The 17,197-nt window shown below is 44.8% G+C and overlaps 1 protein-coding gene across 1 annotated transcript; it reads right to left on the reverse strand.

The window, feature by feature from the left end:
- Positions 1–826: 826 nt before the first annotated feature.
- On the reverse strand, positions 827–5,667 carry LOC149364251 (uncharacterized). The gene is made up of 7 exons (XM_089568657.1): positions 5,618–5,667; positions 5,022–5,201; positions 3,505–3,565; positions 2,949–3,079; positions 2,443–2,549; positions 1,673–1,830; positions 827–883 (listed from the first exon to the last, which is right to left on the reverse strand). The coding sequence occupies exons 1-7, from the start codon at positions 5,665–5,667 to the stop codon at positions 827–829; spliced, it is 744 nt and encodes a 247-aa protein (XP_089424783.1).
- Between the last annotated feature and the right edge of the window lie 11,530 nt (positions 5,668–17,197).

A 17,197-nucleotide genomic window follows, 5' to 3' on the forward strand; every position in this document is an offset into this window, starting at 1 on the left:
GTAGGCACCACAAAAAATATTGAAGGAAGACAGCGTCCTTTTCATGTGTAGCAGTAAGGAAAACAACTATAGTTTCTGTCACGGCATCGTATCTTCACAGCGAATATACAGTGCTTTTCAGAAGTTCCAAGCATATACAATGCGACCAAGAGCAATTGTTTCAAGCTGTGTGCAACAGCTTATGAGTGGTGATGGGAAGGGTGTCGGAGAGCGAAGGAACACGCATGTTCTGCTCCCAGTGCTCTATACGCTCTAGACAACGAGAATGCAAGACTTTGCACTCTTAAAGCTTAGCAACATTTATTCCCTGCATCCTGCAGCCCTGGTAGGATTCAGCAGTTGTTCAGCAGGTCTCGAAACTTTCAAAGAACGCTGAAGCCATGACAAAATATTAGGTTGTGTGTAGGTGGTCTGATGCAACTGACCACAACTTTGTTGAGTGCTTTTGAAAGTATTTGTCAAAGATATGGAGATAATAAAAACAAACAGGGATTGTGACACACAGCCTGTCAGCGCAAAAGAAGATATGCAATGTTGAAAAAATGTCAACAGCATAAAGATATTAACTTTCTGAATTTTCTAGCTACCTCGATGCTATGGAGCAGCTGCTTTTATACCGTTCGTATTGTAAACACAGAGCATGCGCATAAGCAATACCAGGAAATTGCATTTTCTTCTGCACCTTCAGCACTTAGTTCCATCTTTACCAGACATCAGATCAAACTTGCGTGTGCTTTGTGTTAATAACAGTTGTTTATACTGGTAAAAAGCCTTACCGTCTTGATCACCCCATTTCCAGTGGGTGCCACGTACAACCTTGGCTCCTTCAAAGATGCCATGCGCTTGCACCTTCGTAGAGTCTCGCCTTGGAGGAACCTTCACGCTGAAATTAACAGTTGCCTTTCAGAGGTTCATCCTGAAGCCACTTTATTCACAGTGGTTAAGCAATCGCTCCACAGCAAGGGAAAGCATCACTGAGCAGTCATGATCGACGTCCCCGGATATTTAAGACAGCTCCTGCAGCTCACAGTGTTTGGTTTTTGTGTCGCTTGTGTTTCTGATGAAGCCAACCTATAGAATGCCATCTTGCAGACGTTGCACACTGTAAGCGTGAACTACGCTGCTGGTTCATCTTTAAAGCTAAATTAGAATCCGCAAATGAGTAGCAAATAGGACGCTCGCAAACATTGCAAAGTGGGCATGGCACACTTCGTGAAGAAAGTTCATTGGCCAAAAGTATCAAGACTGCGTGGTTTGCTTCTCGCTGCTGTAATGAAGCCCTACGGGTTCCCAAAGACTGAAAGGCCATTAAAGGGGATGACAACGGCCCTCCTTACCTTACAGAGCTTGAGGGATATGGCATAAGTGCTCCCTTATATGAGTGAGAAGCAAACCATGCTGCCTCATTACTTTTTAAAAAGACAATATGTCTATTTCCTGGATATGCTTAATTCCTCAATTGGTTATTTGCTCGTGTATCTGTCTACATGTGTGTATGTGCTTGTATGAGTTCGCGCTTGTTCTAGAGCAAAAAGCTCTACTCCTCCCATGCTGAACCTGAAGGTCATCTGGCTCTTAGATTTGACCTCTAACGGGAGGCGCACGGCATGTGCAAAATTGCGCAAAATTGTGTGCCCCGCCAACCGCGCTCACCTCCATTCTCATTTCTTACCTGTACAATACCGAACACGAAGTCCCCAGAGGGCTTGAAGGCCATGGCGTGCTTCTGGCCGGCAGTATTGGTATCCACGTGATGGAAACCGAGGTTCATCTCGAACTCATCCAGCTCTATTAGGTCGTCTTCAGGCCACGCGAAGAGTACGTTCATTTCTGCGAAATCGATAAATGCCAGCCAGGTCTGCCGCATAAAACGTAGATCACTTGTCCTGATAATAGAAAATCTCTGTGTTGGCTTTTTGAATTCTTCTTCTGAATCAGTAAACATTCCGCGAAAAAGGTGCATGTAGGCGATTTATTAAAAAAGCTAAGAAAACAATCGAATGAGCTGTCAGAGTGTTTAACGCGGGTCGTCGTCATTACTCGATTTATTTTTATGTGTATTTGAAGCGAGGGGACGAATGTAGCACCTCGTGATTTTAGTGCGTTTTAATACCATGTTTCATGTACAGAAAACAGCCTGGCGTAAATTTTTACTGGTCTGAACGTGCGTGGATGTTCTGTAGAAAATCCTTGTAAAGTCATTTCTGTCGTCCTCGGACTAAACATGCGCTTTTGTGTGCGCGCAGACATACGTATGATGTGTGTGTGCATGCATGCGTGCATGCTCGTGTGCGGAAGTATATTTTTATTGTAACATGTTGCCCTAAAACCGGTTGCCCTAGACGGCAGTCACCCTGTATAGAGTGAAACAAAAATGCCACCCGTTCGCAATTTGACCTTTCGAGAAAATAGACACAACAAAAACATGCATAGAAAGCTAACCGAAAGCCAAAACGTTCTGGTGAACAGTCTCAATCTTCGAGTCATGCCTCCAGTTCATGGTGTAGCACATCTGATGGGGCAGGCGTGAGTATGACTGCTGAGTGACGCTGCAAAGAAACAAAAAGAAGAAGAAAAAACGCGAAGATGTAATTTCGTTAGAGCACACACTGTTGAACGGGAATACAAAAGAGCACGCACTTTAGTGCATGACCATGGCCAACTTAATCTGTATTTCGTAAATGCTACCTGAAGGCAAGAAAAGTCGTACACATGTATCCGAAATGCATTTTTTTATAGGCAGAGGAGGGAGCAGATTTATATACCTGCAGGAGGTTTTGGCTGTTTTGGTTCTCCATAGTATGGTTAAAGGCTTATCTTTTGGTGACTTCGAATTCATTTGTAACCTTTAGGCTTTGTAGAAATTTCATCGATACTATGCTACGAGGTGCACAGAACTCCTACGCGCTGCATTCTAAGCAAGCTAGTTGAGGCAGTGCAGTTCTTACTTTGGACTCAGGTAGAACTCAAAGAAGTACTGCGTTGGGTTCACGAAACCTATTTGGAGAACATCTTCCGAGCTGTGGGCAATGTCGCCAAGGTTGCCGCCCGTCAACAGCAGATTTCTCAGCTCATCCAGCTGTATAAATGGAAATATAAATCTGAAGAAAACTTTAGGAACTACCCAACATAATGATCCAGGATCACTCATGGGAAACACATACTAGGAGACTTCTCCATAGCACTAGTCCTACAGGATTAGAAGGCGAGAAACCACAGGCTAATTTTAGCAGGTGATTCAAAATCAATGCATTGTTGATCCAGGAACTGGTCATGCTTTACGTGTGTATGATGTTAGCATCGGCTCAGAAGCATTACGAAACGTAACTGATTTATCGACTTATTGCTAACTAAACATCTCGCTTCTTCTCAGACACACTAGATTTGCTTTTTCTTTTAAGACATGCACTCTAGTGGAAAAGACTGTCTGAAAAGAATTTCGCAAACAGTGCACACCGTTGAGACTATAGCTTTCTCAAACCCAGAAACAAACAGAGAACGTACGTTGGTAGTGTTAGTGTCGCAGAATTCTTCGTAATGTTCGCAAAGCTTGGTCTTGCTGACCCTGGAAAAGAACAGAGTAGCCGTTGCACCATAACCTATTCTTCGTAATGTTCGCAAAGCTTGGTCTTGCTGACCCTGGAAAAGAACAGAGTAGCCGTTGCACCATAACCTATTCTTCGTAATGTTCGCAAAGCTTGGTCTTGCTGACCCTGGAAAAGAACAGAGTAGCCGTTGCACCATAACCTATTCTTCGTAATGTTCGCAAAGCTTGGTCTTGCTGACCCTGGAAAAGAACAGAGTAGCCGTTGCACCATAACCTGCTCGCACCTTGGTGGTCATCGTACGCGTACCGCCACTTTCATTGCGCGAAAACAAAATCAAAACAGCGAATTACTACCAAGCGATTTTCAGGAAGAGCATATTGCACTAAACGTGAGGATAAAAAGATAACAAGAGGTAGTCTTGCCCGTACCTTTGAATTAAATCTTGGATACAGTGACGATTTTCAACGATCCACAGGTAGCGAATAAAAGCGGGAACTCTTTAATGACAATCGAGAAACGCGACATGTTGCTTAATGGCACAAATATTTGAAGTAATCGCTAACACAGAGTTTCAGTTGCATATATGGAGGTCATATAAGTACTCGTTTGTTAATACTCTATTCTAGTGACCTTCGCAGTAGGCCGTGTCATGCAGCTTGGTAGTAGCACACGCTTGCAATGCAGGCTAGCCTTTTGTACGCAGCTGCAGAGTTTTTCGCTGGAAGAGGGGGACCAGGAAGGCGTGTAGAAACATTGAAAAACTTTGTTGGATTACTGTTAGCAGAAAATATTAAATTACAAGAAAAATATTTTTTAGCAGCTAGTGATCTGTTATCCCGAACTTCTAGGTGACAGAAACAAGAAAAATAAAAACTTTTTCTAGTTATGACATACTTCAAGAGACAATGGGTCGTCGGGATGCCAGCGAGAATATCTAAGCTTATATCGTTAGTTTTATACTTCATCTATCCGGGACTTGGGAGGCTGAAAATCCTTGCAGTCTGATAAAGGCGCGACTTGCGTTAGGCCTGATACAGCTTCATTAATATACCAGGCCAAAATCGAAAAAGAAATGCAGTCTATAAAGCAGACTCAACTAAAAAGAAAGTTTAGCCCCGTTACATTACCTCTTTTAGGTGCTGCTACAGCAACGGTGTCATAATGCTCCAAGCATTGTAAAGTGCTCTTCCTTACCTTGTGAGCCTTTTATATGACCTCTTTGCTGTTTCTCATTACCTGTGAGTGCTGAAACCTTCTCATTGCTTTTGGAAAAACTCAAGCAACAAAAATGCTGATGTTTCAAAAAGACAGACTGTTACGCATCTGCAGTCCGACTCGAGCTTGAAGTCGTCATAGGATTTCTAAAGTGAGTTGTGAAGCTGCAGTTTGTCTTGTCATTGGTGTCTGCTTTTTATGAGAGGATTCTGTACAGCTTTGTTCATTTTGCACCGAATATTAAGCACCAGCACGCACCAGTTGGTGACGCAGACTGAGAGGCCGGGAAAGAGGAGCACTTCTGTACCCTCGATGCGTACGTCCACAGCGCTGGGAAAGCTGAGGTACTCCTCGACCACTTTGGACGCCTGGTACAGAAATCCCGTGGTCATGAGCATGAATAATCCGATACGAAGCAGCCGAACACGCTGCAGGTACCTGCACACGCAGAGGCAAACCGAAGGCGAATTGTGATTGGGCCGCATATACGAGCTCTAGCTTTAAGTAATCATTGATAGGCTCAATGAATTTCACTTAGTTGATTCATTCAATTAGGTTCATTTGACAACAGTACACTGAAACCTGACGTTGACCCCAATGAACTGACACGATGCAGAATATTCTTCTATAACCGCTCAGAAAGCCTAGTTTCTTTTGTAGTCCTCGGAAGGGAGTGTCATTTGAGACGCATGCTACAAATACTCATGCCTTAGTCACCGCTCGATGGTTGCATTGCACAGAGACATTGATTAAAACAAGTGAAATGGAAGCAACCTCTTTCGAAACAGACTCATTTTGGATCACAGACGATGTCTTTGTCGGTATAAAGATCAATGAAGTTTGAAAGGACTCACTTTTTCTTGTCACCGTTGGCTCCTAGATCCAGCATCCAGCGCAGCGTCATTTCGAATCACAGATCCCACTGTGACCGATGAAGAGGCCAGGAAAAGAGCAGTCTGTGATCCTGATGCGAAGTGTGCCGAATTGTACCTGCTTCGGCTATATTTATTGTTGACTATTGAAGGCTGAATGAAGGGCATGCAAAATTAAATTTTTACCGCAAAAGCATCTATGGTCAAAATAGCGTGGCAGGCATCATCTCGCATTGGAGTATTGGTTGTTCAAATTACTAGCTATCGAATGGACTGAGTTTTTTACGCCGTTTTGACTCTGAATATTGTGGTGGATGCGTCGTTGTGCGGTGTAGCGAACGCGAAACAGCCTCAGAAACAATGTCGGTTGATTTAATTGCTCGCAACAAGGAGTGCCCGTCTTGCAGCGTTCAGAGAAAGGCACGTCCTGGCTTTCAGTTTTGTTTTCTTTCGTATGCCTTTTTCAGCTGCATTCTGGCCAGTGTAAACACGACAGTAATGATGTGATTGAATAGTAACGAAATATCAAGTACGGCAGTGGCCCTACATACCAAGGATAGAAGCATTCACATGCTTGAAATTCAGAAAATATTTCGAGAGGTCGACTCTGAGCCCCGTACCTTTCGCTGAACGTACCGCCAACCGGCACCTTGCGCGGACACAACGTCGACAGCTTTCGTCGAACACCGGTAAAAGAGCTAAGTGCACGGTGTGCAGGTGGTGAAGGCCAGTAGGCTAACAGACAAAGAAAAAAAACAGACACCTGAAAATAAAATGCGCAGAAAAATACAACCACGCAACGTCTCAAAACACAACCGACGTAAAGTGAGGCAGTGTGCTTGGAATGAAGCTTTAGGGACCATCTAAGTAAATAGCGGCCAACTACTATCCTTGTTTGTTCTTTTTGCGAATGTATGCGTGTGTGCGTGCCTGCGTGCCTGCGTGCGTTAATGGAGGAACGGGATGGTGCGATATCTTTTGCGCGCGTGAAAGCCCTGCGTGTCCGTCGTATTCGAACACATACAATTGACACAGGCTGCGTATAATGGCACTGTGTCCTAGAATGACTCGTGGCGACAGCTAATGGAGATTTCCTGTATCTGGTCAGTGCCAGAGTGCGTCAACACTTAAGAGTGCTGATGCCCGTATCCGCTTCGGGCGTAGCTCTTCGCATGAAAGCAACCACCTGCCGTGCATTAGACTCTCACTTGCACTGCATCACGCTCGTCGGCCTTGTTTGATGACAGGGAGCCGAGAATTCGTTCGATATTCCGGCGTCTACCTTTAACGACGCTCAAAGGCACTTACTGTACCGAAATGCACGAAGTGGTGCGTATTGATGAGTACGTTTTCTGTTGTTTCTCACCGACTACGTAGCTGGTTCCAGTGTGCCAAATGCATTTTCGTTTGTGCAAAATAAACAAATCTTGCCAACGTGCTATGATGAAGTAGTCTAGAGAGATATGCGCTCGAAAAACGATGCATACATGTCAGTAGTGCTCATGGCGAAACAGCGCTGAGGATGAAGCGGATGGATAGGGAGCCCACAACACATAGTAGGCTGCCCTCTTTTCTGCCTATGTTTTCGTTTCTCTGTTTCCCTTTGAAGGAAAAATGACTAACTAAACTATACTTACAGATTATTTGGTCAGTGCTTGCGCCACAGTGCAATAAATTTGTTAGCACTGTGTGGTAACTTTGTTGTCGGTAGACTTTTGAAATAAAAAGTTGAGTTCATTTGCGTTTCATGGCACATATGCAACTATGGCCATCATGCGCCAAGCTCAAGGTATAAGGAAATGTCCTGGGGACAGTTTTATAGGAGTATTAAAATTATCGTCAGTGAAGTGAGCCTATAACATGGTATGTGTTACCTGGTGATGATAGAGGAAAGAAATTTTATAAATGGCTAATAATAAAAGCTCTAAAGAAGGTTAGGTAGCCTCAGCGGCCATCCTTGGCTGGGCAAGGATGTTGTGCCTCCCAACCAACCAAATAAAAACTTCAGTCCTCTTCTCAGGAATGAGAAGGTGGCTGAAGTGCATCTAAAAGTAAGGAGAGGCAGTGGGTAAAAGGTTTATAGTTTGTCGAGCAAACCTGCTGCTTTTAAAAAGCTAAACACACAAGACATGTCAACAATAACATCTTCTCCCAACAATAGCATCGGGTGCAAAGGAATGTAGTCATTATAAAGCTGTGTAAATACTTTTTTCTTTGTTTTTCGACTTCCGTGCATGCGAGTAAAATGTGATTTGCCGTTAATTCTCCTCCACACTTTTCTTGTTCCGTCAATAGAAAGTTATGAGTAAGGTTTGTATGTCCTATACGAAGACGGTAAAGAATAGCTTCCTTGAAACGTTCCTGGTGTGTACAAGACTTTTATTCATTTAAAACTGGCTTCATCAAGTATAGTTCGTTATTTACTTCATTGTTCCAAGCTAACTGCCATTTTTTCCTTAATTTACATTGTACCATGTGCATGCAATCATTAAAGGGTATGTTTACTTTGCTTATTTGTTTGCGACGGGCTTGAGCAGCACACAAGTCTGCTCTCTCGTTGCTTTTAATTCCTATGTGACTTGGTACCCAGCAGAGTTTTATGTTTGGTCCTTGAGCTATGGCTGTTGTTATGTTGTGTATGACGTCACCAAGTAGCGGAGTGATTGCATTTCTGGAGTGAAGGGCTGTAAGTACACTTAGCGAGTATGCGCATATAATACTCTTTGCGAGGTTCTCTTTAACTATTTTTTGTATGGCTACAGAGATGGCGTGACATTCGGCAGTGAAGATGGATGTACACTGCGGAAGCCTTACTATATGATTCCAATCCCCTTGTACCACTGCGCCTCCAACGTAAAGATCTGCTTTTCAACCATCTGTATAAAATGCTGTGAAAGTACTGTACTTTTCCTCGAGTGCAAGAAATTCTTGTATTATATGTTGTTGTGGAGTTTGTTTTTTACGGAACTGTGTAAGAGTGAAATCGTAGATTGTCGGGATATTGTACCATGGAGACAGTGCATGTCATCTTTGCGCAATATCAGGCAATGTGTTTAGTACGCCGAGATCCTGGCACGTCTCTTCATATCGCAGTAGGAGTGGCCTGGCAGCTTGCGGTTTGTTGTTAAAGAATATTCTAGATGGACACTTTGTGACTATATGGTAACATAGATGTCTCTGCAGCGTCCGGATTTTTAGAATGTACGACCATGTGAGCATGGCTCTTCTGTCTCTAAGTGATGGTTCGTTGCTCTCTACATAAAGGCTGTTTATGGGTGACGTTCTGTACGCACCAATGGAAAGACGCAAACCTAAATTATGTATTGGATCCAGTCGTTTAAGATACGATGGTCTCGCTGACCCATAAACTATACATCCATAATCTAAGGTAGAGAGCACTACGGAGCGATAAATTTGTAAAAGACGTGTCCTATTGTAACCCCAGTGTGTTCGGGAGAGTACCAAAAGTATATTAAAGGATCGGAAGGCTTTCTTTTTGAGAGCATTAATGTGAGGTATGAATGTCAGCTTTTTGTCAAAAGCAATGCCTAGAAATTTTACTTCATTTTTTTATAGACAGTTCGGTTTTGTTCAGACGTAATGTGGAGTCGGATTGTAGGCCTCGTTTCAGTGAGAACAGAACACCCACTGTTTTCTGTGTGGAGAACTGGAATCCATTTTTGCCTGCCCATGTCTCTAGTTTGTTTATTGCTTACTGTATTTGTCTCTCACAGGTTGCTACGTTGGAGAACGTGCAGGCTATTTGAAGATCATCGACATAGCCTGAGTACATAATGGACTTCGGGATTATTTTGCTTATGGAATTAGGTTTGGTTTGGTTTGGTTTGGTTTGGTTTGGTTTGGTTTGGTTTGGTTTGGTTTGGTTTGGTTTGGTTTGGTTTGGTTTAAGGGGTTTAACGTCCCAAAGCGACTCAGGCTATGAGAGACGCCGTAGTGAAGGGCTCTGAAATTTCGACCACCTGGGGTTCTTTGACGTGCACTGACATCACACAGTACGCGGGCCTCTAGAATTTCGCCTCCATCGAAATTCAACCACCGCGGCCGGGGTCGAACCCGCGTCTTTCGGGTCAGCAGCCGAGCACCATAAACACTGAGCCACCGCGGCGGCTAATTCATTTTTACAACAAAGAATGTGGTGCTTAAATACACCCCTGAGGAACCCCGTTCTCTTGAATGAAGTTCCTGGAAAGGGTTGATCTCAGGCGTACTTGAAATGAGCGGTTCGACAGGAAATCATTTAGACAGTTTAACATCCTGCCGCGGATGTCAAGTTCTGCAAAATCGCGAAGAATCACAAACCTCCACGTTGTGTCGTATGCTTTCTCGAGGTCGAAAAATACAGCTAGGCAGTCTTGCTTAGGTATAAAAGCTTCGCACACAGTATTTTCAAGCCGAACTAGACGGTCAGTTCCATGCTTTTTTATATCCACATTGATGAATGTCAAGGAGCTCACGTGTTTCAAGGACAAAATTCAATCTCATATTCAATACACTTTCAAAGGATTTGGCTAGCAGCTCGTAAGGGCTATCGGTCTTTAACTACTTGGGGAGGTTGGTGGCTTTTCGGGTTTAAGAAACGGTACAATAATAGTTTTCTTCCAATCCTCAGGTATTCTTCCTCGTATCAATATTTTGCTAAAAAATTTCAAAAGTGCCTCTACAGCCGGCTGGGAGAGATGGGCCAGCATTGAATAGTGTATTTCGTCAGACCCCGGAGCAGTTAGTTTTCCGGCAGACAGCACTCTATTTATTTCTGGGAGTGTGAAGAGACTATTGTATTGTTCATTTGTGTTGCCGCTAGCTAGGAGTCTTTGTTTTGGCTATATTTTTGTATTTTATAAATGGCTGGGTATAATGTGACGAACTAGAAACTGCAGGAAAATGCTCTCCTAATATGTCTGCCTGTTGCCTTATACTTGTTTGTGTACCAGGTGTTGTCAAAACAGCACTTGTGAACGGTGAGAAACTGCCAATTAATTTTAGAACCTGCTCCCAGATTTTTTTTTATGTGACCCGGCTGTTTATGGATGAGATGTAACTTTGCCATCATGCTTTCTCTGCGTAACGACGGACATATTTAGCTCTGGCTTTTTTAAAATGTACGAGGTTTTCCTGTGAGTGGTACATGCGAAATATACCCCACGCTTTCTTTTGTCGTTTTTTTTTTTTGCTTCCTTGCAGTCTTGCGTCCATCACGCTTTGTGGTTTTGTCTCACCACTCCAGAAGACTGAGGAATAGCCAAGTGTGTGGCAGCTAAAATGCAACTTGTGAAATTTTTATTTATCTCATCAATGTTTTATTATCTAGCGGTATTTTTTCTAAAGTGGCTTTTGTTTTAAAAAGTTTCCAGTGGGCTAAATGAAGCTTCCAACGTCGCGGTTAGTACCGGAAGGTGATTGCTGCCATGAGTTGTCGACGACATCCCATTTAAAATCGTTAAAAACAGACGGTGAAATAAAGGACAAATCAAAACAGATCATTTTAATAATAATACGATTAATAATTTTAATAAGATAATTTAATAATGATAATTTTAGTAAGATCCTCTATAATTTTATCTATGGTATTGTTTTTTCATTTCCCAAGAAAGAGGAATATGCATTAAAATCGCCAACTGCCAGATAAGGCTCTGGTAGTTGCGCTAAAAGGTTTTATACTCTGTGTGGGTCGAGGTATACAGAGCACACTGTAATAGTTTTGTATGCAAGTATAGTGGCTGCTACAGCCTGTAATTTAGTTGTAGGTCTCACTTCACGGACTGCTATACTAGTCTGCACGAAGATAGCTACCCCTCCCGATAGCCTTTTTGCCTGCTCTCGGTCATGGCGGAATACCATATATTTCTCAGTAGATTTTTATGCTGGGGACCTAGGTTAGTTTCCTGCAGGCACAAAGTAACAGAAGAGAATGAAGTTGAGATGTCATTTACGTCATTTAAATTATTTAAAAGTCCCCTGCAATTCCAATGTATTATGAATGCCATCTTGTTTTGTGTGTGTGTGTGTGGGGGGGGGGGGGGGGGGTTCAGGTTGGCTCCATGATTCGGGGCTTGTCTCTTTTTTTTCGATCCAGGGTGTTCCGCCGTACCTGCGACGTCAACGGCACGGAGCTACCCTGGAAGAGGCGATGGACGATCGTGCAGACTGCACGTGGGTCTTTGTGACAGACCTCGCCTCGTGGGCAGAGGTCTTGAGGTCCGTTGCCCCGAGAGGCAGCATGACCTCCTTTGGAGGTGGTGGAGTAGTGTTAGCTACTTCCACCTGGGGAGAGGTTGGCTTCGCCGCAGCCTCACTGCGTGAGGTCTGGGCAGGTGCCACAGGCCGGTGTGATGGATCGCCCCGTTACACCAAATCGGCAAAGCTTATATGTACAGTGAGAGAAAAATTGCCGTGTTCTAGCTTCTTTAAATGAAAGGTTTTCTATCGTTTTCAATGTAATGATTTCTTTTTCTCTCTTCCACGATGGGCAAGACCTGGAGTAGGCTGGGTGCTCGCCTTCGCAGTTTGCGCAGCGGAATGCTGCTTTGCAGTTTTCTGAGGCGTGTTCTTTTGAAGCGCATTTCGCGCAGGTTTTGCGGCCGCGGCAACTCTAGGAGCCATTGCCAAATCTTTGGCAATTGAAACAGCGTCTGGGGAAGGTCTCATGGCAATCTTTGTGTACCCCACTTCGATGGAATCGGGGAGTGTGCAACAAGTGAAGGTAAGTACAAAGTGCTTCGTTGGAATTCCTTTGTTTTCTTTTCTTATTCTGATCCGTTCAACTTTGGTGACATTTTAATCGGCTAGGCCATCCAGCATTTCCTCTTTCAACACTATAGCCAAACGGGCGAGTTGGTGGTTCATATTGAATGCCAACAGCGCAAACGACGCAGACAAAGTAGAAGAAAACACAGGACAAGCGCTTGTCCTGTGTTTTCTTCTACTTTGTCTGCGTCGTTTGCGCTGTTGGCATTCAATTTCCTCTTTGGTGATTTCTATAACGTTGATTCTAGAGATCACACCACGGACAGTGCTTAGTGACCCAGCTGTTGGGTGTGTCGGAGATACGGATGTCCCCAAATGCCAGATTGTTGGAGAGTTTTGAAACCTGAACTTTGTCGCGTATTTCTAGGAGCAAGTTTCCACTAGCTAGTTTGGTCACCCTGTAACCGGGGCCCAAGGCTTCTTTGAGACACTTCACAACTATAAATGGTTATATTTTCATTGCTGGTTTTTCAGGATCTTCGCTGTGGACCACGTGATATTTCGGGAAGGCTTCTTTCGTTTTCTGTACAAACTGCTTGGTTACATCGGTTCGTCCTCTCTTCAGAGGGTGATCGTTTGATGAAGGAGGAGGAGCCATGGGATATGTACATTATTCGGCTACGGTGCCAAGCCACCCACCACGGAGCCCAACAAGGGGACGCGACAGGTACTTGCAAGCAAGCCCTGCCCACGCCAGCTGTACAACCCAACTATAACCAAATATGACGCAACTCAGGGCAGTTGGCCACACAAGGTTAACCCTCGCCGCCAGGAAAAAAAAAACCAAGAAGTGAGTAGGAGACAGTTGAGTTGTGAGAAAGGAATATGAACGTGATAGATGACAGGAAAAGGCGACTGCCGATTTCCCCCGGTCGGTTCAGGCCGGAGGTGCTGCCTACAGGAAGCTGGTGCCAAAGCGGTGTGATGCTTCTGCCGAGGGGCCTTAAAGGTCCAAGCGCTCGGCATCGGCTCAACCACCAGGATCCCCTTTTCCCTGGATACGGCGATGCCACGCATGGCTTAGCGCGGGTGCACGAGTTTCTAGTGACGCACTGCTCACCCTCATCCCCCTGCGGGGATGTCCCTGCGGATGCTCAGGAACCCGTGGTGTCGCAACTCACCAACATCTGCATGAAGCAGATGCCCCTGCGGGGTTTTGAAATAAAGAAGGACCTGGCTACTTCCTTTGGAAACGTCCATATCTCGCTATAAACACAGCAACAGCAGGGGCTAGTTTGCAGTTCACTGCGCAGGAGCCGCACCAAACAGATACTTAGTACTTACATGACAACATGCACAAGGAACGTCAGACGTTTCGACTGTCTGCTGTTCTTTTTGCATGCAGGGCTGGATTAAGAAAAATGAGGGCCCTGGGCTAATGCACATGTAGGCTTTCCCTTTATTGACACCCTCCTCCCTCGCCTCCTGCTACACTACTGCAATATATCCCATATTTCATTTTAATTCCACTAAATTTAGAAGAGCGAAGTGCGATCAATGGGATTCATGCGACAGTATACGCATTATAGCGTTAGTTTTACAGCACACAAAACACAACGCGACTCTTGGAACTCGCGACACGTGTCCGTCCGTGGCCGACCGCCATAGAAGAGCCACGTGGGCCGACTGACAGCGTGTGGGGCTGCACAGCAGCACGCGCCGCTTCCTCTCCTCTTTAAACGACACCGCACACAAACCGACACACGGGTTTTGTTCGCAGCACTGTTTTAGGGCTAACGCATCAAAGAAAAGCAGACTGAGCTAGCTTCCCACAGTTGCGCTGGGAACTACGGCAGCGACTGCGAAATAGAAACCCCCGTTAATAATTGCCCCGAGAGGGTAATATTAAAGGTTAAAATTATTTTTATTTCACAATGATCTTTTACTATTGCCCTCGTGGGGCACATTTGAACAGCAGAATTTAAGTCCTGGCTCAGTGGTTTGCGCGCTTGGCTGCTGAGCCAACTAGAAGTGTGGCAGCTGCTGCGCCTTTTATTTCCACAAAAATTAAAATTTTTCACCTGGCTCTACGAAACGAAGCCCAAGAAAACAGAATGAGCAAAATAAATTGCCCCGGCCGAGGCGGTCGCATTTCGCCGGAAATGCTATGCGAGCGCACTTAAAGAACCCGAGGTGGTCGAAATTATCCACAGCCTTCCACTACGGCCTCCCGCATAGCCGGATCTGATTGGGGACGTTAAACAACATAAACGAGTGTTTCGCTTTCCTAGTGGCCGCCGGAGCACGAAGTAAAATTGTGGGTCTTCCAAGAAGCTAGCACAGCTTCATTTGTTTTTCAACTAGGTAAATTAGATAAAGAAAAAAAACTTGGTGTTGTATACAACAATTCTGACAAGCGCAATATCTGTGCGAAACTTGAGCTCGAATAATCCACCGCAAAACTGAGAGGCGCATTCTACTGCACGTGTTTATTTCCTCATTAATACTTGCACAAGCAGACGCCACATCAAACGCCGATACGCATTCTGGTTTCGTTTTTCCCACCCTGCTCTGGCAGTAAAGTATTGCATTCCCTTACATTTGTAAGCCACGCAAAGGGTGCAATGCAAGTATTTTTCACATCGAGCACAGCATGCATATTAGCGGATATATTTGTGGTTTTAAAGATTACTGGATTTTTAGCGGATTATCAAAAAGCAGCTCCAGCGGAATGCTTGGCGCCGAGGCAGTAGTCCCGCCTCGCCGCTCTGTAAAAGCGGATGTCGACGCCAGGATTCTCAAACGCACTACAGTTTCAACACCACACCTCAGACGCCACTAGACGGGGGAGGGAGTTGATAGGAAACCACGAAAACCCTTCCTCATTCCATAAGCAAACGCATATATCGCTTCGTAAGAAAAGGGGCCCCCTCGGGGTGGAGGGGGATTCCTGTTTTTGCAGCTCGATAAGCTCTTCCCAACTGATTCGGCTACGCGAAGTTACATAAGGTGGGGGCCCGTCTCCTCGTTCTGGTTTTCTCGCTTCAAACGTATCGCTCGAAGTTTAGAATAAATGGGCCCCCTTCTCCTGCTGCCGCAGGTGATGCCCTGGGCTGCAGCCCCCTTAGACCCCCCCTTAATTCAGTGCCCTTTGCATGTCTCTGTTCTAAGCATAAGTCTGGCGTGGTTTCTGCAGTCTATATCTTCTCCGCACTCCTGCCATCTACACCCCCACACCCTCCTTCTGGAAGACCACTCTTCTGGCCACATAGAGCCCGCCGACCTGCTGCACATCTGACCAAGTGGGTCATGCTGGAAGGAGCAGCCTGAGGGTTGGCTCCTGAACTATCGGACCATCCTGATAGTGGCCGGCTAGCTTTCTATTAAATAGAATGTTTTCTTCTACGACTCCTCTTCTTTAGTGATCGCATTCCTGAAACGGTATATTGGCAAGTGCGAAGGCATGCACCTCTCATTCTAACGAAACCTTATTATCCGAAAGAGCTCGAGAGTGACATGCCTCCGCCCGGTCGCCTCTTGGTGCCGTAGGTGCCACCACTAGGCACCACTCCTGCTCCTCTGTCGAGTTACTATTTCACTGCCCATCACTACGCACAGAAGCATACATATTATATTATTCACGAACTGGTTTTTACGACATGAGCCGTTACGGAGCACACCCCGAGCCGTCACGTGGATGAAGCCCGTACAAGAGCACCGATCAAAGTTGCCAGGAGAGAAAGATGAGAACGAATAGAGGGGGGTCGTGGTAGAAATAAAGGAAGTAGTAGGGGAAGAAAATGCAGGGATGCTATTGCTGACTGAGAGATTAAAAGAAGAGATAAAAAACGAATAAGCGCTCCTTAGAAAATAACTTGAGAGAGTACCTACCAGGCCATTATAAGTCCAAGAAATGCAAACCAGAAAAATGTAAACATATATCACTGAAACGGTCAAGATTATCGGCAAAGAAACGACCGATTGCAACGCGAAATTGTTGAACCCTACTACATATTGTTTTTTTTTTTGACTGGGATAGAAAGCTGGAAAGTGTGTGTCAGTAAACAGTCTGTGGGACTCGGCGACTAGTAACCAGGTTTCTTAGTAGGACACGTGTAAATCAAGAATGCAGTCATGGGATATGCAATTTCCATTGCAATATCTTATCCAACCCCTCCTCCCCCCCTCCCACCAACCATGTGCGTGTTGTCATGATTCACCAATAGTGTCCAGGTGCAAGTATAAAAAAAGATGGCACAAAGCTACAATACACCAGTTGACAGTTGGCACTTGTCCTGTCCAGTTTGTTCCTTCCTCATGCCTGTCTTATTCACGCCAAGTTAACAGTGATCATATGAAACAACTACAGTTGGTTCATCCCTCCAAAGCCTTCCAAAGAGCTCTTCTAATACTATAACGTATTTTGAGTCTAACCTTCCACACCATTCCTGGCCTTTTTACTGTAGCTTCACAAATGAAGCTCATTTCCATGCCACTGCCTTTTGAAACATAGTTCTGGTTTGCCGAGGCAGAAAACTCTCCGTAATGCAGCGGTAGCAGTGTGTCTGTCGAGCTGTTAGCCTGGAAAGATCACACGACAGCGCAATATGTAAATGCTGCATTAAAGAATTTTTATGCATTACTTACGAATAGCTTTGGATAAATTGCAACCTTCCGCATGCTTTGTATACTACAGGCCCACAGGGTCATGGATATGTGTTGCCTTATCAGAAGGATCAGGAAAGACGCCGAACTTTTGGTAAGCTGATGTAGCAGAAAACTCACCGGCTGAGTGAAGAAATTAGTTCGAATTAATGGTAAAAAAATTTTTTGAGGGAGATCCATGATAAACCATGA

The sequence above is a fragment of the Amblyomma mixtum genome, chromosome 2 (assembly GCF_055824585.1).
Source record: "Amblyomma mixtum isolate Tamu chromosome 2, ASM5582458v1, whole genome shotgun sequence".
NCBI classification, from domain to species: Eukaryota; Metazoa; Arthropoda; class Arachnida; order Ixodida; family Ixodidae; genus Amblyomma; species Amblyomma mixtum.

What these genes read in the sequence shown, in the direction of transcription:
- LOC149364251 (XM_089568657.1), bottom strand. Translation starts at nt 5,667, where the DNA reads ATGACGCTGCGCTGGATGCTGGATCTAGGAGCCAACGGTGACAAGAAA. An exon ending in GCCAACGGTGACAAGAAAAA is followed by an intron (nt 5,202 to 5,617) that starts GTGAGTCCTTTC and finishes CTGCGTGTGCAG; the next exon opens with GTACCTGCAGCGTGTTCGGC. An exon ending in TCAGTCTGCGTCACCAACTG is followed by an intron (nt 3,566 to 5,021) that starts GTGCGTGCTGGT and finishes GTTCTTTTCCAG; the next exon opens with GGTCAGCAAGACCAAGCTTT.